The following is a 22,617-nucleotide window of genomic DNA, read 5'->3' on the forward strand; positions in this document are numbered from 1 at the left end:
GGCCGGGACATGCAGCTCTCTACAGATCTCAGAAATGTGCGCAAAATGTACGAAGGCATGAGAAGGCTTTCGGTCCCAGAACCATCAGGAACCCCCCCCTCAGATCAGCTGCTGGCAATGTCATCAAGGATCGCGGTGAACAAATGGAGAGCCGGGCTGAGCACTACCAAGACTCTATTCCACATGAACCACTGTCATGAACACAACCCTTGAGAACACCCCGTCACTGTCCGTCATGGATGAGCATGAAGCTCCGCCCACCACCGAGGAGCTCAGCAAGGCTCGTGGCAGGGACCACATCCCCCTGAAACCCTCAAAACCACAAAGGAGAGCTTGCTCTGGAACCCCCTTCAGGAGCTGCTGCTGCAGCACCGGGAGGAGGGGGTTTTACCCTGAGACAGCGCGACGCCAAAATTATCCCTCGATAAAAACGGAGTGATTGTAAGAACTGGTGTGGCGTCTCACTCCTCAGCACCGCTGGCAAAGCCTTTGCTGTGTCGTCCTCAACAGACTACAAGTCCGGGCCGAATGGGGGTCCAGAGGCGCAGCAGACAGGTCCACCATAGACCTGTTCTCTCTGTGAGGCTGCAGCAGAGACTACCCCTCTATCTGGCCTTCGTCCACCTGACCACGGCTTTGGACTCGGTCAGGAGGGACAGACTGTTTGTCCTCCAGCGAACCGGATCCCCCCCAGGCTCCTGAGCAGGATCAGATGGCTCCACCGGGACATGAACCCTGGTCCAGGTCCAGGATCATCCTCAGACCCTTTTGTGGAGCAGGGTGGGGTCCTGTCTCCGTGCTCCTGCTCCGCCTTCAGGGCTCTGAGGACGGCGTCTTCCTCCAGACCAGGACCGACAGAGTCCTCTGTAACCCGACTCCTCAGAGCCCAGACCAGGTGAGAGCGCCCCCCTCAGGGAGCTGGTCTCTGAGGACCATGCTGTTCTTGTTGGCCACACTGAGGAAGCGCTCCAATGTCTGGTGCCGGTCTGGGTCTGGTCTGATGAGGTCCTGGTCCAGGACGTCAGCAGAGCTCCCAGCAAACATCGGTGTCCAGACCTCCAGGAGGTGGACAGGGTCCCCTCCCTCGGGTCGGTCGTCTCCAGCAACGTCTCCCTAGATGCCGAACTGACCGCCCGTATGGACGAGGCATGGACAGGGACGGCCGCCTGGTGAAGCGGGTCTGGGACAGCTCCATGAAGACCACCAACACCAGGACAGTCTCCAGGCCTGGTCCTGAGCAGTGTCCTATACGGCAGTGAAGCATGGACTGTAAAGTCCTGCTGTCCACCAGCACTGCCTTCGCAGACTACTGGACATCACTTAACAGGACTGCGTCTCCAAAAAGGACGTCCTGCAAGAGCAGATGTGTCCAGAATGTTTGCTGTCCTGACCCTGAGACACTCGCCACAGCTTGATCACGCCACCAGAATGGACGACGGGCGAGTCCCCAAAGACTGACTGTCCGGGGAGCTGGCTGCTGGAGACAGGTCAAAGGGATGTCCAGCTCTCAGGGTCAAGGACTTCTGCAAGCGTGACCTCAAGGCTGGAGGCTCCGACCCCTCCGACCTGGAGTCAGCCGCCTTCGATCGCTCTGATTGGCCAGCCACCACCTGGATGTCCTCAGACTAGCAGAGGACAGAAGAGACACCCGCTGGAGGGGGGAGACCCCAGCACGTCTTCTTAGGTTTTCTCCCGAGGTCTTCTGCTGCTGTTCTTTTCCCACAGCTTCGGTTTTATGAAAGACCGTCTCTAAATTCCACCTCTCCGGTGTTGCACCTCATATCGGGACTAAAAGATTTAAACTGGGTGCTTGTCGGATCCAGATCAGATTCGCAGCGAAAGAATCCGTCACTCAGCAGAAGGTTCGAGTCTGGTGGTAAAAACAGGTTCTAAAGAGACCTGGACTGTGAGTCCAAAGCAAGACCACATCCCGAGCCAGTCCAAACCCTCAGTCTGTCCATGTAGGAACAATGGAAGACCGTCTTCATGAGATCAAACCGCCCACTGCTGTGAACAGATCAGAACGGACTGCAGGACAACAGAGAGTCGTCTCCATGAAATACTCTGGAACCTGGACCACATCCCTGCACCGACCTGGAACCTGGACCACGTCCCTCCACTGTCTGTATAACCTGGACCACGTCCCTCACTGTCTGTATAACCTGGACCACGCCTCCACTATCTCTAGAACCTGGACCACGTCCCTCCACTGTCTCTAGAACCTGGACCACGTCCCTCCACTATCTCTAGAACCTGGACCACGTCCAGGCCTGTATTTCCAGAACAGACAGAAAACCATTTTAGAGCATCTTCCTCCAGCTGGCTGATGTTCACGTCCGTCTGGACCTTCAGAGTAAAGCTGCAGTCGGTCTGGTCTCCTGCAGGATGTCCTGCAGTGCTGGTTTCAAAGTCCCGGCCCAGTCTCCCAGGAAGGCCACTGGGCTGAACCTTCCGGACATGAGAGAGGACCGGCCAATGAGATGAGCCGCTGAATCAAAGAGGATGATTGGCTGAACAGGAGGAGCGGAGCAGGAGGAAGAGGAGAACCAAGAGGACGGAGGGTGGAGGAGGAGAGGAGGATGGAGTGGTGGAGGAGGAGAGAGGATGGAGTGGTGGAGGAGGAGAGGGGATGGAGGGTGGAGGAGAAGAGGAGAATGGGGGTGGAGGAGAGGAGGGGGGGAGAGGATGGAGGTGGAGGAGGGGGGAGGATGGAGGGTGGAGGGGAGGAGGGATGGAGGGTGGAGGAGAGGAGGATGGAGTGGAGGAGGAGGGAGGATGGAGTGGAATGAGGGGAGAGGATGGAGGGTGGAGGAGGAGGAGGATGGAGGGTGGAGGAGAGAGGAGAAGGGATGGAGGAGGAGAAGAGGATGGAGGAGAGGAGGAGGAGAGGAGATGGAGGGTGGAGAAGGAGAGGAGGAGGAGGGGTGGAGGAGGATGGAGTGGTGGAGGAGAGGAGGATGGAGGTGGAGGAGAGGAGGAGGTGGAGGGTGGAGGAGGAGGAGGATGGAGGGTGGAGGAGAGGAGGAGAGGATGGATGGAGGAGGGGGAGAGGATGGAGGGTGGAGGAGGAGGGGAGGAGGAGGATGGAGTGGAGGAGGGGGAGAGGAGGGGGTGGAGGAGGAGAGGATGGAGGGTGGAGGAGGAGAGGAGGATGGAGGGTGGAGGAGAGGAGGATGGAGTGGAGGAGAAGAGGAGGATGGAGGGTGGAGGAGGAGAGGAGGATGGATGGAGGAGGAGGAGGGATAGAGTGGAGGAGGAGGAGAGGATGAGTGAGGAGGGGGAGAGGATGGAGGGTGGAGGAGGAGAGGAGGATGGAGGGGGGTGGAGGAGGAGAGGAGGATGGAGGGTGGAGGGAGAGTCAGTCATACGGGCTGCTGGTCTGCTGGATTCACGCCGGCGCTGTTTCCTCGCCGCCGTCGCGGCGGCTCTGCTAGGAGTTTCTGTCCTTTCAATGAGGATAAAGTTCATCTGGACCGAGTTCTGCAAACTCCAGGACCAGAAGAACCATTTCAGGACTGTCTGTCTGCTGAAGCTTTAAAGTGAGGTCAGGAAGCTTCAGCCAGAAACCAAACCGGGTCTTCTGACGGATTCAGGAAGTTTAATCCAGATCAGATCAGAAGCTTTCGTCACTCTGAGCCGGTTCTTCTTCCTGGTTTAACTGTTTTGTTCTTCTCAAGCTTTTCTGTTGACAGCTTTGATATTTGAGTCATTTTGCCTTTTTTAAACAGCTTTCTCTGCTTTTTTCTGCCACATTTCATTTTCTTATGTCAGACATTGGAGACATTTCAGGTTTTTGAAGCTGTTCTGTCATTTTTTCTTGTGGTTTTTGCTGTTTTTGCCAGTTTTACTGGAACCTTCCTGAATCCCTTTGACAAATCATATAACAATTCAAAAATAAGTTAAATGTTTATTCCTGTTTCACGTGCTGAAGGCTTCACGGAGCCGCTGCAGAGGGCCTGAAGAGCCACACGTGGCCCCAGAGCCACGGGTTGAACACCCGGGGCAGCGGGTCCAGAGGAGCTCAGAGGAGTTCAGCAGGTCGAGCCACGGGAGTTAGCTCTAACGCTAGTTAGCATTTGCCGTGCATGTGGGTGTGCACGTGCCTGACGGCCCGCAGGGTGAGGCATTGCAGCAGTGCATCGTGGGACCGATCCGGCCGGCGTGAATGCAGCGTCCAGCCGTATGACCGCGAGGTGAGGACGGCTGTAGCGTCAATCATCGCTCCTACCCGTCTTAGATCTTGACGCTCTCAACGCCGTAAACGTTGTAGCCCTCTTTGTAGGTGGCGAAGCCGGGCTGGCGGCCGGGCGACAGCAGGGCGAAGGGGGCGTGGTGAGGAGAAGACAGAGTGTGTGGTAGTTTCCTGTGTGCTGCGGTGACGACACGGTGGTGGCCGCCGCCTTGACAACAGAAACACAGTCAGGGTTACTCTGCAGGGTGCAGCAGGGTCCAGCAGGGTCCAGCAGGGCCCAGCAGGGCCCAGCGGGGCCCAGCAGGGTCCAGCGGGGTCCAGCAGGGAGCAGCAGGGCCCAGCAGAACCAAGCAGGGTCCAGCAGGGTCCAGCAGGACCAGGAGGGTCCAGCAGGGCCCAGCAGGGTCCAGCGGGGCCCAGCAGGGTCCAGCAGGGTCCAGCAGGACCCAGGAGGGCCCAGCAGGGAGCAGCAGGGCCCAGCAGAACCAAGCAGGGTCCAGCAGGGTCCAGACCCAGAGAGCACGGGGGGGGGGGGCTCGTGCCTGGAACACTGTTGGAGTAACAGACAGCAGGCGCTTCATGGCAGGTGGGTGAGGTGTGTTGAGGTGGTTGTTGAGGTGGTGTTCGGGTGGTGTACAGGTGTTGAGGTGGTGTTCGGGTGGTGTACAGGTGCTGAGGTGGTGTTCAGGTGGTGTACAGGTGTTGAGGTGGTGTTCACACTTGAGGGATTTTCAGGTATAAATTTAAAAGCAGGAAGTTCAACTCCGTCATCAGTGATTCGTACCTGGAGCTTTTAAATAAAGCTGAGTTGAATCTGGAATCTGGGTCACAGGAGGATCTGGTCTGGACTCCACCTGTCCTTCAGCTCAGTCCTCTGACCTCTGACCTCTGGGCCACACAGCACGCACGTCTGACCTCTGAGTGACCTCTGGACTCTGCTCGCCTTTGTTTCTGATGGCCCAAAGGGACCTTTGACCTGTCACTTGGAGTGTCTTCCTAAGGACTGCAGAACCCAGAAAGTTCTTTCTTCCACTGGACGATGTTTGAGCAATGCTTCTCTTCAGCTGCTCTCCTCAGCTGTTCTCTATCAGCTGTTTCCTCAGCTGCTCTCTCACAGCTGCTTCCTCAGCTGCTCTCCTCAGTGCTCCTCAGCTGTTCTCCATCAGCTGCTCTCCTCAGCTGTTGTCTTTCAGCTGTTCTCTCAGCTGTACTCCTCAGCTGCACTCTCAGCTGTTCTCCTCAGCTGCTCTCTCTAAGCTGTTCTCTCTCAGCTGCTCTCTCTAAGCTGTTCTCCTCAGCTGTACTCCTCAGTGCGCTCTATCAGGTTCTCAGAGCTGCTCTCTCTAAGCTGTTCTCTCTCAGCTGCTCTCTTAAGTGTTCTCTCAGCTGTTCTCCTCAGCTGCTCTCTCAGCTGCTCCTCAGCTATTCTCTTTCAGCTGTTCTCTTTCAGCTGTTCTCTCTCAGCTGTTCTCTTTCAGCTGTTCTCTCAGCTGCTCCTCAGCTGTTCTCAGTTGCTCTCCTGAGCTGTTCTCTATCAGTTGTTCTCTCAGCTGTCTTCTCAGCTCTCAAGTGTTCTCTCACAGCTGTCTCTCAGCTGTTCTCACAGCTGCTCTCTCAGCTGTTCTTCTAAGCTTTTCTCTCTCAGCTGCTCTCTCAGTTCTCCTCAGCTTTTCTCTCTCAGCTGCTCTCCTCAGCTGTTCTCTCACAGCTGCTCCTCAGCTGCTCTCTCTCAGCTGTTCTCTCTCAGCTGCTCTCTCAGCTGTTCTCCTCAGCTGCTTCTCTCAGCTGCTCTCTCTCAGCTGTTCTCTATCAGCTGCTCTGATCAGCTGCTCTCTCTCAGCTGTTCTCCTCAGCTGTTCTCTCTCAGCTGCTCTCCTCAGCTGTTCTCTCTCAACTGCTCTCCTCAGCTGTTCTCAGTCAGCTGTTGTCTCTCAGCTGTTCTTTCAGCTATTCTGTCAGTGCTCCTGAGCTGTTCTCTTTGGCTGTCCTCCTCAGCTGTTCTCTTTCAGCTATTCTCTTTCAGCTGTTCTCTCTCAGCTGTTCTCTTTCAGGTTCTCTCAGCTGCTCCTCAGCTGTTCTCAGTTGCTCTCCTCAGCTGTTCTCTATCAGCTGTTCTCCTCAGCTGTTCTTCTCAGCTGCTCAAGTGTTCTCTCACAGCTGCTCTCCTCAGCTGTTCTCTCACAGCTGCTCTCCAGCTGTTCTCTCTCAGCTGTTCTCTCAGCTGTTCTCTCAGCTGTTCTCTCAGCTGTTCTCTCAGCTGTTCTCTCAGCTGTTCTCTCAGCTGTTCTCTCAGCTGTTCTCTCAGCTGTTCTCTCAGCTGTTCTCTCAGCTGTTCTCTCAGCTGTTCTCTCAGCTGCTCTCTCAGCTGTTCTCTCAGCTGTTCTCTCAGCTGTTCTCTCAGCTGTTCTCTCAGCTGCTCTCCTCAGCTGTCTCAGTTGCTCTCCTCAGCTGTTCTCTATCAGCTTTTTCAGCTGCTCTCAAGTGTTCTCTCACAGCTGCTCTCCTCAGCTGTTCTCTCACAGCTGCTCTCCTCAGCTGTTCTCTCTCAGTGCTCTCATCAGCTGTTGCGTTTCAGTGTTCTCTCACAGCTGCTTCTCAGCTGTTCTCCTCAGCTTTCTCTCTCAGCGTTTCCTCAGCTGTTCTCTCACAGCTGCTCTCCAGCTGTTCTCTCAGCTGCTCTCTCTCAGCGTTCTCTCAGCTGCTCTCCTCAGCTGTCTCCTCAGCTGTCTCTCCTGCTCTCCTCAGCTGTGGCTCAGTCAGCTGTTGCTCTCAGCTGTTCTCTTTCAGCTGCTCTCTTTCAGCTATTCTGTCAGCTGCTCTCCATCTGTTCTTTCCTCAGCCTTTCTCTCTCAGCTGTTCTCTCTCAGCTTTTCTCTTTCAGCTATTCTCTCTCAGCTGCTCTCCTCAGCTGTTCTCTCTCTCATTTTCTCTCAGCACTGTCCTGATTTAGAATGTAATTTTGAGGACTCTGGCAGCGGCGTTGATCGAAGCTCACCTGCAAGTGTGAACAAACCCAACAGCGAACAGCGAGAGCAGAGAGAGAGAGAGCAGAGAGAGCATAGTAGAGAGACCATAGCAGAGAGAAAGAGCACAGAGAGCAGAGTAGAGAGAGCAGAGCAGCCAAACGGTGTCAGATGACAGCCAGACCCGGACACATTCCAATGACAACATCCACCAAGTGTCAATCTAACATCTGGACCGAAATGATCAGCGAAGGCACATCTGGAATCTGACAGAAAGGCCAGATAAGTTGTGAAAGGTCAGTTTGAACACAGAAGCTTCCAGCTGAGGCACCAATCAATGAGAAATCAGTACTTCAGTCGATCCAGACGAAGGAGGGGCCGCTGTCCTGAGGGCAGGGCGGGGGCAGGGTGGGGCAGGGCCAGCTGCCCTGCTGAGGGGGGCAGGGCGGGGCCAGGGGGGGCGTGTCCTGAGGGCAGGGCGGGGCAGGGCGGGGCAGGGTGGGGCGGGCCGCTGTCCTGAGGGCAGGGCGGGGCAGGGCGGGGCCAACAGAATGGAATTTCAACAATCGGGTGTTGTTGGAGATCATGATCTGCTTCATTAGAGCTGGGCTCCTGGACCTGGTCCGAAACAGGAGCACATCAGACTACACCCATTTCCTCCAGTGACTCCACTGGACCTGGTGAAATGGGTGGAGTCTGCTGTGCTCTCGCTTGGCTGCCATAGCGGGCCGTCTGGACCGGGTCCAGGGTCTGGTTAGAATCAGTCGTATAAAATCTGCTGGACGCCGTAAAACTGGGCGAAATGTCACTGAATCCATGAACAGGATCCGAGACCACCGGTCCGAGCTCCACAGAGCGCTCTGCTCTCCACGGAGAACTCACACACACACACACACACACACACACACACACACACACACACACAACACACACACACACACACACACACAGCCTACCTTCATCTTCTTGGCCTCGGCGCGGCTCTTGTAGCAGAACTCCACCAGGGCCACCTCATGGCCAGACCAGACCTACAACCAGGATGTAGAAGACCTGTACTTACTGAGAGACAGAGCGCTGGTCTTCTACCACAACACACACACACACACACACACACACACAGTCATGGATGTTTCCTCCCGCTGGCCAGCTTACGTCTGTTCTGTCTTCTAAACGCTCGTCTGCTCTGAACTCTGTCTAGAATGTTCTGTCGGGTTCCCTGCAGGGTTCCATGGCTGATTCTGATTCTGAGGCTGAAGAATCTCGGTTCTGCTGCGCTGAACATGAAAATGTCAGGATGCACGAGTTCCCCGAAGGCAGGAGAATGTGGTGAAGAACCAGAACCAGGTGTGTGTGTGAGTACCGGAACCGGGGCTGGTTCTCATCCCTCCTGAAAACAGCTCAAATAAACCAGTCTGCACAGCGGAACACAGCGGAACATAGAACACAGCGGAACACAGCGGAACACAGCGGAACACCAAACCTGACTGTTACCCCTCAACGATTGGAGGGCTGTGTGGATCAAGTCGGTTCTGCGAAGCCGTCTCCAAGTGGACTTGCTTCAAGGTTCGGCCTCGTCCGTCCAACGAGACCACCGGACCGCTTCCTCGGTCTCGGTGATGGTTTTAGGTGCGAGCGGCGCTCTGCTGGTTCCCAGCGGGCTCCTGAGCGGGTTAACGGGGGTGGAGGAGACTCGGTGTCCTGGGGCTACCAGGGCCGTCCATGAGGACGAGGTGGAGTCCCAGTCATAGTCCCCTAATGATCTGCCTCGCCCAAAGTGGACTGGGTGGACCAGACGCGCTGGGCTTGTGCGCAGCCGGTCCTCACTGCTCCGTGTCTCCAGCGTCCGTCAGGCGGGCGGTGGACACCGTACCGAGGCGGCGGCGCTGTCCTGCAGGACGGACTCCACCCAGCATCCCGTCTCTTAGTTTTGGAAGACGGAAACAATACTCGGCCAGACCGGGGCGGGCGGTTCCTGAGGGCCTCGGACCACTCGGAAGTCTGCCTGGGAAGCTCCAACAAGGATCAGTCCACTAATCTTTATCCACAATGGACATCGCCGACTTGATTGCCGGGTCTGTGCCCTGAAACCTCTGACAGCGCCGGGGCCGAGGTGGGCCTGAGGTGGGCCCAAGGTGGGCCTTTGGTGGGTCTGAGGTGGGCCAAGGTGGGCCTGAAGTGGGCCTGAGGTGGTCTGAGGTGGGTCTGAGTGGGGCCGAGGTGGGCCTGAGGTTGGGCCCAAGGTGGGCCTTTGGTGGGTCTGAGGTGGGCCAAGGTGGGCCTGAAGTGGGCCTGAGGTGGGTCTGAGGTGGGGCCGAGGTGGGTCTGAGGTGGGGCCGAGGTTGGGCCGAGGTGGGGCCGAGGTGGGTCTGAGGTGGGGCCGAGGTGGGTCTGAGGTGGGGCCGAGGTGGGTCTGAGTCGGGTCTGAGTGTGGGTCTGAAGTGGGAGGACGGCCGCGGTGGTGGACTGCAGTACACGACTGGAGCAGTACCCAATGCTGGACTGACTCATGGAAGGCCAAGACACTGGGTGCCCCTCCCCCGGTCCCTCAGGCCCCCCGGGGCACGAAGCTCCACCCACTGATCCTGGTCCAGAAGAAGCATCGAGGTAAACAAGTCTGGATGTCTGTGGCTCCTGGAACCCCCAGCTCTTCTGGTTCTGGGGGTCTTGAGCTGAGACCCTGGCTCAGGGTGTGGTCCAGTCTTTGTTCAGGGTGACTTCAGGTCTTTGTTCAGGGTGGCTCAGGAGGCGGTCCAGTCTTCATTCAGGATGTGGTCTGGCCTTCGTTCAGGATGGATTCGGGAGTGGTCCGGCCTTTGTTCAGGTGACTTTGGGGTGTGGTCCTGTCTCTGTTCCGGGTGGCTCAGGAGGCGGTCCGGTCTTCATTCGGGGTGGCTCAGGATGCGGTACGGTCTTCAATCGGGGTGGCTCAGGAGGCGGTCCCGGTCTTCGTTCGGGGTGGCTCAGGAGGCGGTCCGGTCTTCATTCGGGGTGGCTCAGGATGCGGTCCGGTCTTCATTCGGGGTGGCTCAGGATGCGGTCCGGTCTTCATTCGGGGTGGCTCAGGATGCGGTCCGGTCTTCATTCGGGGTGCTCAGGAGGCGTCCGGTCTCATTGGGGTGGCTAAGGAGGCGGTCCGGTCTTCATTGGGGGTGGCTCAGGAGGCGGTCCGGTCTTCATTCGGGGTGGCTCAGGAGGCGGTCCGGTCTTCATTCGGGGTGGCTCAGGAGGCGGTCCGGTCTTCATTCGGGGTGGCTCAGGAGGCGGTCCGGTCTTCATTCGGGGTGGCTCAGGATGCGGTCCGGTCTTAATTCGGGGTGGCTCAGGATGCGGTCCGGTCTTCATTCGGGGTGGCTCAGGATGCGGTCCGGTCTGTGGACTCACGGGACTCCTGGGATCTTCACGGTTTCGCGGTCGTTTCTACGTTGAAACTTTGAAGGAGAAATTTCCTTTGTTTTCTTTTTCTGGGCGTCTCTCACTGAGACAAGTCCACAGGGACCAGAGGACAGAGGGGACGGACTCGTGTCTGGTTCAGTGTCTCAGTTCACTTGATAAGACGGACAGACCGACAGACGGACCGACGGATGGACAGACAGACAGACAGATGGACAGACAGTACTGAAAGAGACGGCGTCAGAAAACAGCAGTGAGGTCCTGTGGTGTGTTTCCACCGGGACGGGGGACCGGCAGGAACGAGGACGGGGACAGGATGGGAGAGGGATAGGACAGGATAGGAGGGGGAGGGGACAGAGCTGGACAGGAGGAGACAGGGTGGACAGACCGGGACGGGAGGGGATGGGAGGGGACAGACCAGGATGGGAGGGGACAGACCGGGACGGGAGGGGACAGACCAGGACGGGAGGGGACGGGAGCGGACAGAGTAGGACAGGAGGGGACAGACTGGGACGGGAGGGGACAGACCGGGACGGGAGGGGACAGAGCGGGACGGGAGGGGGACGGGAGGGGACAGAGCGGGACGGGAGGTGACGGGAGGGGACAGACCAGGACGGTAGGGGACAGAGCGGGACAGGAGGGGACGGGAGGGGACAGACCAGGACGGTAGGGGACAGAGCGGGACAGGAGGGGACGGGAGGGGACAGACCAGGACGGGAGGGGACAGACCAGGACAGGAGGGGCACGGAGCTGGCCCTGCAGCGCCACACGGTGGACAGACAGTGCTCGGGGGACGGGGACGGGGACGGGGACAGGACTGACCTTGCTGGCGGAGTCCTTGAAGCCACACTCTCCTTTATCGTACCACCACTTGTTTTTCATCTTGTCTAGCGTGCCTTGCTCATTGAGCTTCAGCACGGCCAGGTTAACCGGCACTCTTGATGGGAATAACATAAATAACATCGTCACCATGTTATCTTATGTTATTGATGGGCAGCGGCTCACCCTCTGGTCCAGGGGCCCAGAAAAGGACCTCTTTGATACTGGAGACGGGGTCGTGAAGAGACTGAGCTGCGGATCAGCGGGGCCGGGCTGCCATGTGAGGGGCCCCTGGGTTTGGCCCCTGGGTTTGGCCCCTGGGTTTGGCCCCTGGGTTTGGCCCCTGGGTTTGGCCCTGGGTTTGGCCCTGGGTTTGGCCCCTGGGTTTGGCCCCTGGGTTTGGCCCCTGGGTTTGGCCCTGGGTTTGGCCCCTGGGTTTGGCCCCTGGGTTTGACCCCTGGGTTTGGCCCCTGGGTTTGGCCCCTGGTTGGGCCCCTGGTTGGGCCCCTGGTTGGGCCCCTGGCAGAGCGTGAGCGGCGCTCCAGTGACTCCTTCAGGCCAGAGCGGCTGATAAACAGTTTGGACAAACTCTTTATCGGCGGCTCTCCTGCTCTGTTGCTGCCATCTGGTGTGAGGTCACCTGACCCTGACCCTGACCTGACCCTGACCCTGACCTGACCCTGATCTGACCCTGCCCTGACCCCTACAGCTGCCCTGACCCTGACCTCACCCAAACAGGGGGCAACACATGGCCAAGAAGCAGCGCAGGTTCCAACGCTACCTGCTCACAGCGGTGCCCCACCCCCCCATCAGTGTGTGTGTGTGTGTGTGTGTGTACGTGTGTGTGTGTGTGTGTGTGTGTGTGTGTGTTGTGTGTGTGTGTGTGTGTGTGTGTGTGTGTGTGTGTGGGGTGTCAGCGCTCAGACTGCTGCCTCTGTGCTCACATGCGGCGTTGGAACCGAGCTGCTTCTTGACATTTTTCACATTTCAGTTCAGTTAGACCATCGGTGTGTGTGTGTGTGTGTGTGTGTGTGTGTGTATTAACCTTGCTCTCCCCTCCTCCGCTGCCGCATTCTCCCTTGTCATACCACCACTTGTTTTTCAGTTTGTCCAGCAGCCCCTGCTCGTTCAACTTTAACACCGCCAGGTTCACCGCGTTTCTACATGAAACAGTGGCTGTTAGCAGGTCACAGAGGTCAGAGGTCACAGAGGTCACAGTCAGCCGTCCAGCCGGTGTGAGTCTCAACATCAACACAGTGCAGGCAGCGTCCGGGCCCGCCCCCACGCCGTCTGCACCACACACACTGGCCGGTGAGGGCAGGTGGGCGGAACCGGGCGGAACCCGGTGGATCCCAGTAGACCCGGAGGATCCCGGTGGAACCGGGCGGATCCCGGAAGAACTGGGCAGAACCCAGCGGATCCCAGTGGAACCTAGTAAATCCCGGCAGATCATGGTGGATCCCGGTGGAACCTGGTGGATCCCAGTGGAACCCGGCAGATCCTTGTGGATCCCGGTGGATCTCGGCAGAACTGGGGGGAACCCGGCGGATCCCGGTGGAACTGGGCAGAACCCGGTGGATCCCGGTGGAACCTGCTGGATCCCAGTGGAACAGCAGGCTCAAATGTCACTTCTGGAAAAACCCGAGTCTGAAGCCTGACTGACCTCCACCTGCTCCACCTGGTTGCAGGTTCTAGTCCCACAGACTGGAGCCATGGAGGGACGGACCCGATGGACCGGCTGGCGTCCGGGAGACGGACACACGTCAGCGTCTCCGTCTGTCAACTTCTTTTTTAAAATAGTGAGAGGAAAAAAAAAAACTAAAACTAAAAAACTAAATAAGTAAGTCCTGTGAGGACGAGTTTGATCTCATGGAGGACAGATTTTGTCCTCCAGTCTCCGTTACCGCAGGCCACGCCCACTTCAGCAGGACGGAGCCTTCAGAGTAAAAGACCAGCGGCTTCCTGTCCGACGGCATTTAAAAAACAGAAGCACTTCTGGAAGTTTGATTCCGTCTCCTTCCATCTCTAAGGACCGCCCCACACACACGCTGCGGCTCCACAGGGGTCCGGGACCTCCTGTTGGGAACTGCTGCTCCACTGGCGTTTCTCCTCGACTCAGAAGGTCCGACTCACTGTTCACTTCATCCAAGCTGTCTCATAGGACGGTCGGCTGGGTCCACATGTGTCCTGGAACCACTGCGTCCGTCCCCTGGACGTCCCGGACCACCCCGGACCACCCCAGACCACCCCGGACCACCCCGGACCACCCCGGACCACCAGGTCTTCGGTGAACACCGCCTGAAGTCAGGTTCCAGCTGGGTGACGTCCTGCAGCTGTCTCTCTGTCTCTGTCCGTCTCCAGGCTTCAGCTCTAAAGAGACTCGACCAGACATTTGAAAAGGTTCTGCCACCGGGTCCAGCTCCGCCCAGGACCGCCAAGCCCCGCCCAGCCCCGCCCAGGACCGCCAGGCCCCGCCCAACCCCGCCCAGGACCGCCCAGCCCCGCCCAGGACCGCCAGGCCCCGCCCAACCCCGCCCAAGACCGCCCAGTCCCACCCCTGCAGGCTGGAGGCGAGTCTATGACCTCCAGGGTGGAGGAACAGTCGGGATGATGGATGACTGGGTGGAGGATGAGTGGGAGTGTCCACTGAGACAGCAGGGGGCGGAGTCTGCATCTGGTGGCGCTGAGGAGGCGGAGCATGATGGTGGAGGGTGGAGGAGGGTGGAGTCTCAAACAGTCAGGCTGCCTCTGGTTGTGCTTCGGCTCATTTCTGGTGAAGGGTTGTGAAGCGTCCTGCAGGGACAGCGAGTGGACAGACAGAGGCTGAGACAGCAGACAGGGTCCACTAAACATCTGGAATGTGGAGTCCTGAGTCCTGAGGCCGGTCAGAGATCAGGCTGCTCAGGAGAAGAACCCGAACCGGACCGGACCGGACCGGACCGGATCGGACCGGATCGGACGGTTTTCCTCCACTGAAGGCTGCAGAACTCTTCAGGGCTGTTCAGGACTCTTCAGGACTCTCCAGGGCTCTTCAGGGCTCTTCACGACTCTTCAGGGCTCTTCAGGGCTCTTCAGGACTCTTCAGGACTCTCCAGGGCTCTTCAGGACTCTTCAGGACTCTCCAGGGCTCTCCAGGGCTCTTCAGGGCTCTTCACGACTCTTCAGGGCTCTTCAGGGGCTCTTCAGGACTCTTCAGGACTCTCCAGGGCTCTTCAGGACTCTTCAGGACTCTCCAGGGCTCTCCAGGGCTCTTCAGGGTTCTTCACGACTCTTCAGGGCTCTTCAGGGCTCTTCAGGACTCTTCAGGACTCTCCAGGGCTCTTCATGGCTTTTCAGGACTCTCCAGGGCTCTCCAGGGCTCTTCAGGGCTCTTCATGGCTCTTCAGGACTCTCCAGGGCTCTCCAGGGCTCTTCAGGGCTCTTCAGGACTCTTCAGGGCTCTCCAGGAAAACCGTTTCCCTGCACTTGTCCCAACTTGTCAGAGCTTCTTAGCATGAAGCTCGAATATGAAAGCGTCTCGGTTCTAAGAGGTGGACAGAGGATCCTGGACCTCCCTGGTTCCTGTCCCCTCTGGTTTCAGTGGGCAGACAGGGACCCGAGGACTGTCAAGCCCCTTTCCCACCGGCCAACAAACCGGTTTTAAACCAGCTGATACCCGGCTCCTCCTGGCAGACTGAATGGGTTTAATCGGCATTTCCACCCGGGTCGTCCGACCCTGCAGTCCCCCGGGATTTACCGGGTCGCTGCTACCGGCTTTAGCGGGAGGAGACATCTGGGAACTCACGTGATGACGTCCACGCAGCTACGTTAGCCCGGCTACGTTAGCCCGGCTACGTTAGTGCGGCTACGTTAGCGTGGCTACGTTAGCGTGGCTAAGTTAGCGCAGTTACGTTAGCGCGGCTATGTTAGTGCGGCTACGTTATTGTGGCTACGTTAGCAAGGCTATGTTAGCGTGGCTGCGTTAGCGCGGCTATGTTAGCGTGGCTATGTTAGCGCGGCTACGTTAGCACAGCTATGTTAGCGCAGCTACGTTAGCGCGCTAGTTGTTTCTGGACACAGCGTGAGACTTCCTTCAGGATGACCTGCAGGACAGGAGACCAGAGAGCTTCTCTGATCCAGGAAGAGGAGGCTGCATTGTTTACTTTCATTGTGCTCCGTCGCGCTGATGATGTCATCAACGTGGGACACCGTCAGCACGGGAAGACGCAGCGACGCGGCTCGCCAGCAGGGGGTCAGACCCGGGTCTGCAGGTGGAGGGGGAGGAGCCTAGAGGCCGGTTGTTAGCGGGTGGAAAACGGGTCGACCCGCCAGCGGCAGCGGGAACGGGGTCTCAGGGTCTCAGGGTCTGGACTCCTGCTGGAGACCTGCTGAAGGAACCGATCCAGCTGCTCTGCTGAGGACCAGACTTCTGTCCCTGTCCTCGCGTCAAAGTTTCACTCGACAACAAAGAGACAATCCAGCGGCAGGGCGATGGAGCGGCGCCAGGACGGGAGGCGGGGCGCTGTGGGGGCTGGTTCTCTGGGTTCTCGGGGTTCTGTGTCAGTCTGAAGCAGGGCGTGGGGGGACGGGTTCTCTGGGTTCTCAGGGTTCTCTGTTCTCTGGGTTCTCTGTGTCAGTCTGCAGCGGGGCGTGGGGGGACGGGTTCTCTGGGTTCTCTGTTCTCTGTGTCAGTCTGCAGCGGGGCGTGGGGGGACGGGTTCTCTGGGTTCTCTGGGTTCTCTGTGTCAGTCTGCAGTGGGGCGCGGGGGGACGGGTTCTCTGGGTTCTCGGGGTTCTCTGTTCTCTGGGTTCTCTGTGTCAGTCTGCAGCGGGGCGTGAAGGCGGATGGAGGGGGCGTGGTCTACGTTCTCTCTATCATGGGATGTGGAAATGTAGCCGGTCAGCCGTGGACTCGGTTCTCAGCCTTCGTCCCAGATTCTCCGGTCCGGGTCTGAACCGAACCCACCGCTGACCCACATGAGCAGGACCAGGACCAGACGGCGCCGTCATGCTAGGAGCAGAGACAGGACGAGGACGGCTGTTGCTCGTCCCTCAAACTGGACCGAGGTTGGAATTGAGACCGATTTTTGGTCTGAGAGTTGGACAAACTGAGACGTCTCTGGTTCTGCCATGACGGACACAACAGCGAGAACCAGGGTCTGACTGAGAGCTGCATGAAGCCGCGTCCTGTCCAGAAGACGCGTCTTCTGTCCAGAAGACGCGTCTTCTGGATAAACTGCTCCGGACTTTGTTTTGTTTCAGGTCTCGTCCGGCACAGCTAGCTTCAGCGCTGAAATGCTAAGCGCTAACCGCTAACCCAGCCATGTGATTTCTGGGTAGAGGGGTGTGAGACGGACCCACGGGGACGAGCTGAGACAGACTGGAATCAGCTGGTTTCAGGACAACACAGCTGGAATACAGGACTCCTGATCAATCAGCCAATCAGAGCAGAGTCCTGGTCCAGCAGGACTTCATGCAGCTTTAGACCCGGTCAGACCCCGGACCCAGGACTAAACTGAGAGAGAGAGAGAGAGAGAGAGAGAGAGAGAGAGAGAGAGAGAGAGAGAGAGAGAGAGAGAACAGAAAGAGAGACAGAGAGATGCAGAGAGAGAACAGAAAGAGAGACAGAGAGACAGCAGAAAGAGAGAGAGAGAGGCAGAGAGAGAACAGAAAGAGAGAGAGACAGAGAGAGAGAGTCAGAGAGAGGCAGAGAGAACAGAGAGAGAGAGAGAGAGAGAGAGAGAGAGAGAGAGAGAGAGAACAGGGCAAAGGCTGAAATGAGATCCAGACTTGGTGACAAACAGCTTTGAGCATATTTACACACACACACACACACACACACACACACACACACACACACACAGCCCAGCATTAGGGGCGTCCCGCTGACCCAGGTCTTAAAGAGGCGGCTCCTGGCGGTGAAGCCTCCAGCCTCCACCAGAGCCGGTTTAGAGCGGAGACGGCGTCCGGCCGCCGCCGCCGTATCGTGATCCCTCTGAGACCAGAAGAGACCACATGATACCAACGCCACCACCAACGCCACGCCCCCCGACGATATCAAGTCCTCTTTAAGACCCGGAATCAAATCAAGACCTCCCTAATTGTCACGGTGACCACCACTAGCCGACGGTCAGCGGTGGTTACCATGGAGACAATACAAACCACGGAGACGGCGTCATCAGGGTAGGTGGATTATTATAACAACGGAGAAGCCGCCATGAGCCATTCATCACACTCGCATGCTGCAGCGCCCAACTGGCAGTGAGGCGTGGGGCGGGGCTAACGCTCCCCACGGAGGGCTTCCCCCGCCGCCGCCGCCGGCCAGCGCTGCACCGGGGCGGCCGGCCGGCGGCGGCGGATCCTGACCGGCGGCCGAGTGAGGGGAGGACCGAATCCACTGGCCGAAGCACAGAGCAGCTGGCAGCACGTGGAGGCGTGCGCCGATGGGTGGGGACGGGGGACGGGGGCCGGGGGCCAGGGACGGGGGCCGGGGACGGGGGCGGGGCCAGGGACGGGGGCCGGGGACGGGGGCGGGGACGGTCTTTAGGCAGCAGTTAGTGGTGTGAATGGCTCAGGGCCGGCAGGCTGGCTGGCATTGTTATACTGATCCACCCACCTTAATGGGGATCCTTTGGGCGTGGCGATGCCGTAGCCTTTGGAGTCCAGGTTTCCGCCCACTTTCATGGTGTCGCAGGGCTTCCTCTGCTCGATGTACTCGTTCATGGTGGACTCCAGCAGGTAGGCGTACTTTCCCTTGGACTTCCTGACGCGCAGGACGCCCTCGGACGTCTTCTTGACGAAGACAGACGGCTCGGCGGACTTCATGTACTGCCACATCTTGTCGAACAGGGCGATTTTAGAGCGCTGGAAGAGAGACCGGCACGCATCAGGAAGGACGTCTCCCTCAGGAATTCAAACATCTTTCCACCTGCCGGCAGCCCGGGGCGTCCTCGGTGCAGCGGGGGTCACTCAGTGGACTCAGTGGACTCGGTCGACTCGATGGAGTCAGTGGACTCGGTGGACTCAGTGGACCACCACACATTGAATTTACAATAGAGAGATGCCAGAAGTGACAGAAGCAGGATGTGGTCTGGTCCCAGAGGACAACCCTACCTGGACACCGTGAGTCCCAGAGGACAACCCTACACAGACACCGTGAGTCCCAGAGGACAACCCTACCTGGACACCGTGAGTCCCAGAGGACAACCCTACCTGGACACCGTGAGTCCCAGAGGACAACCCTACCTGGACACCGTGAGTCCCAGAGGACAACCCTACCCGGACAGCATGAGTCCCAGAGGACAACCCTACCCGGACAGCGTGAGTCCCAGAGGACAACCCTACCCGGACAGCGTGAGTCCCAGAGGACAATCCTACCCAGACATTGTGAGTCCCAGAGGACAACCCTACCCGGACACCGTGAGTCCCAGAGGACAACCCTACCCAGACATTGTGAGTCCCAGAGGACAACCCTACCTGGACACCGTGAGTCCCAGAGGACAACCCTACCCGGACAGCATGAGTCCCAGAGGACAACCCTACCTGGACAGCGTGAGTCCCAGAGGACAATCCTACCCAGACATTGTGAGTCCCAGAGGACAATCCTACCCAGACACCGTGAGTCCCAGAGGACAACCCTACACAGACACCGTGAGTCCCAGAGGACAACCCTATCCACACAGTGCCAGTCCCAGAGGACAACCCTACCCGGACAGCGTGAGTCCAAGAGGACAACCCTATCCGGACACTGTGAGTCCCAGAGGACAACCCTACCCGGACAGCGTGAGTCCCAGAGGACAACCCTACCCGGACAGCATGAGTCCCAGAGGACAACCCTACCTGGACAGCGTGAGTCCCAGAGGACAACCCTACCCACATATTGTGAGTCTCAGAGGAAAATCCTACCCAGACATTGTGAGTCCCAGAGGACAATCCTACCCATACAGCATGAGTCCCAGAGGACAACCCTACCCGGACAGCGTGAGTCCCAGAGGACAACCCTACCCGGACAGCGTGAGTCCCAGAGGACAACCCTACCCACACATTGTGAGTCCCAGAGGACAACCCTACCCACACATTGTGAGTCCCAGAGGACAACCCTACCCAGACAGCATGAGTCCCAGAGGACAACCCTACCCGGACAGCGTGAGTCCCAGAGGACAACCCTACCCAGACAGCGTGAGTCCCAGAGGACAACCCTACCCACATATTGTGAGTCCCAGAGGAAAATCCTACCCAGACATTGTGAGTCCCAGAGGACAATCCTACCCAGACAGCATGAGTCCCAGAGGAAAACCCTACCCAGACAGCGTGAGTCCCAGAAGACAATCCTACCCAGACAGTGTGAGTCCCAGAGGACAACCCTACCCGGAAGAACTCCTTGGTGGACCCGGAGTCCAGCGTCCCGTAGGCGATTTCCGTCTGCTTGGCCAGGTCCTCGGCGCTCTCGATGGGAGACACCATCCTCTCTACGGTCAGGAAGGCGGCCAGGTTGGCGGTGTAGGACGAGATGATGATGAGGGTGAAGAACCACCACACACCCCCCACGATGCGCCCGGAGAGAGACCTGCACACACACACGCACACACACACACACACACACACACACACGTACATGCACGCACGCACGCACGTACACACACACACACACACACACACACACACACACACACACACACAAGCACACAAACGTACATGCACACACACACACACACACACACACACACACACACACACACACACACACACACATACACACACACGGACGCGCACACACACACACACACACACACACACACACACACGGACACACGCACACACACACACACACACACACACACACACACAAAGGAAGGGGCTGAGATGCTGTCCGTGGTTCTTTTTGGACTCTTGTGGTCCACTCAGCAGCAGACTGGACCGTGACCTCTGACCCCTTAGAGGAGTGAAGACGTGGCTCCTGACCTGGGCGAAATGTCGCAGCCCTGCCGCATGAAGGCGCCCAGAGAGAACCACAGGGAGTTAAAGATGCCGAACTCGTTGGTGGACTCTGTCGTCAGGGGCAACGCTCCGTCCTCCGGCTCCTCCAGAGTCCACTCGTAGGGACTGAATCTGGACACCTGCAGGAATCGAACACAGCAGAGCAGAAGCACGGTCACAAACCGCCGGCGCGAGATAAAAGTACGGCTGATCCACGTCAAGCGGACCGGAGGGGACGGTAAAGACAGGTGTCCATCCACCCACCCACCCATCTTCCACCGCTTATCCGGACCAGGTCACAGGGGGCAGCAGTCTAAGCAGAGATGCCCAGACTTCCTGTCCCCAGACTTCCTGTCCCCAGACTTCCTGTCCCCGGACTTCCTGTTCCCAGACTTCCTGTCCCCAGACTTCCTGCCCCCAGACTTCCTGCTCCCAGACTTCCTGTCCCCGGACTTCCTGTTCCCAGACTTCCTGTTCCCAGACTTCCTGCCCCCAAACTTCCAGTGTGTCCTGGTCTCCCCAGGTCCTCCTCCAGGTGGGACATGGCCAGAACTCCTCCCCAGGGACGTGTCCAGGAGGCTCCATCCTAAACAGATGCTGAGCCTCTTCTGGATGTGGAGGAGTAGCGGCTCTACTCCCAGCTCCTCCCCCTGGTGACGTAGCACCTCCCCCTGGTGATGTAGCTCCTCCCCCTGGTGACATAGCTCCTCCCCCTGTCTCTAAGGGAGTCCAGCCCCCCTACGGAGGAAGCTCATTTCAGCCGCTTGTATCCGGATCTTGTCCTTTCGGTCCTGACCCAGACTCATGTCCAGAGGTGAGGGCGGGGACGTAGGTGGGAACAGTGCTGCCCCCTGCAGGACCCTGAGGGGGCGGGGCCTGGCAGGCTGAGCACAGCTGGAGCAGCAGTGGGGTTTACTGTTGATTCTGATGATGCGACTGTGAACCACTGGGTGGAGCAGTGAGTTCAGTTTGCTTCAAAACATGATAAGAACACGGTAAGAACACGGTAAGAACACGATAAGAACACAATAAGAACACGGTAAGAACACGGTAAGAACACGATAAGAACACGGTAAGAACACAATAAGAACACGGTAACTTCCCGCATCAGTACCGGACAGCACAACGTGAGTCCAGCAGCCAATCAGAAACCTTCCCTGCACTGAAGAGGACTTCCACCGTGGAACCCTGCAGCAGCTTCCAGCTGACCCTGCAGCCGCAGCCTGACGGGACTCCCTCCCGCCACCCGGTGGCCACCAGCGGTACGACCGGAACCCACCAGCGTCTCCAAACCCTGAAAACGGTGCGGCTCGGACGGCGGGCCGACTCACCAGGAAGAGAACCACGCTGACGCCGATGTAGGCGAAGACGATGCACATCCAGATCTCGTAGGCCAGCGGGTCCAGGAAGGAGAAGACGCCCGGCTTGGACTTCTGCGGCTTCTTGATCATGATGGAGATCCCCAGCGACATGAAGGGCTTGGAGAAGTCGATCACTTCCTCCCGGACCAGCGTGATGGTGAGCGGCGCCACGGCGATGTCCGCCTTCTGCAGGAGACAACCACAGAGGCCATGGTGACCAGACGCACCATGAGAGGGGCGGAGTCTGCAGCACGTGACCAATCACGAACCCTGCAGGGCACCGACTCCCGCAGAAACACACAGAACCCATCAGGAAACCGCTGGTCGGCGTGCAGAATGGCCACCAGTACGTCACTGACAATACCCAGCAGCCACCGGGGCCGCGCACACACACACACACGCCCCCAGGCTCCCGGTGCTCACCCCGTACACCAGCTCTCCCACCATCCCGTTCCAGATCTTGGTTTCTGCGTCTCGGGCTCCGTACTTCCCGTCTCCCACGATCTTCAGCTGGTAGCGGATCCCGCAGTGCTTCGCGATCTCGGCGGCCAGATCCACGCAGTAGCCTGGCAACCCAGACACAACCGGGGGAGGGACAACCGGGGGAGGAAACAACAGGGGGAGGAATAACCGGGGGAGAAACAACCGGGGGAGGAACAACCGGGGGAGAAACAACCGGGGGAGAAACAACCGGGGGAGGGACAACCGGGGGAGGGACAACCGGGGGAGGAACAACCAGGGGAGGACAACCAGGGGAGGAACCACCGGGGAGGAAACAACCGGGGAGGAAACAACAGGGGGAGGAACACCAGGGAGAACAACCGGGAAGGAAACAACCGGGGGAGGAACAAGAGGGGAGGGACAACCAGGGGAGGGACAACCGGGGAGGAAACAACCGGGGGAGGGGACAACGTTCAGCTGATGTTTGTCTTGTCAG

The 22,617-nt window shown here is 58.4% G+C and overlaps 1 protein-coding gene across 1 annotated transcript in view; it reads right to left on the minus strand.

Annotated features, from left to right (window-relative positions):
* Positions 1-9,192: 9,192 nt before the first annotated feature.
* Positions 9,193-22,617, minus strand: part of LOC115391128 (glutamate receptor 2-like) — a 29,358-nt gene continuing 15,933 nt past the window's right edge. Inside the window, exons 11-17 of the mRNA XM_030095237.1 lie at positions 22,104-22,246; positions 21,651-21,866; positions 20,305-20,459; positions 19,711-19,909; positions 17,960-18,207; positions 11,368-11,482; positions 9,193-9,543 (exon numbers count right to left, since the gene is read on the minus strand). Of these exons, the coding sequence (XP_029951097.1) occupies positions 9,193-9,543; positions 11,368-11,482; positions 17,960-18,207; positions 19,711-19,909; positions 20,305-20,459; positions 21,651-21,866; positions 22,104-22,246 (1,427 nt within the window). The remainder of the gene's footprint in view (positions 9,544-11,367; positions 11,483-17,959; positions 18,208-19,710; positions 19,910-20,304; positions 20,460-21,650; positions 21,867-22,103; positions 22,247-22,617) is intronic.

Source organism: Salarias fasciatus, chromosome 6 (genome assembly GCF_902148845.1).
Source record: "Salarias fasciatus chromosome 6, fSalaFa1.1, whole genome shotgun sequence".
Taxonomy (NCBI): Eukaryota; Metazoa; Chordata; class Actinopteri; order Blenniiformes; family Blenniidae; genus Salarias; species Salarias fasciatus.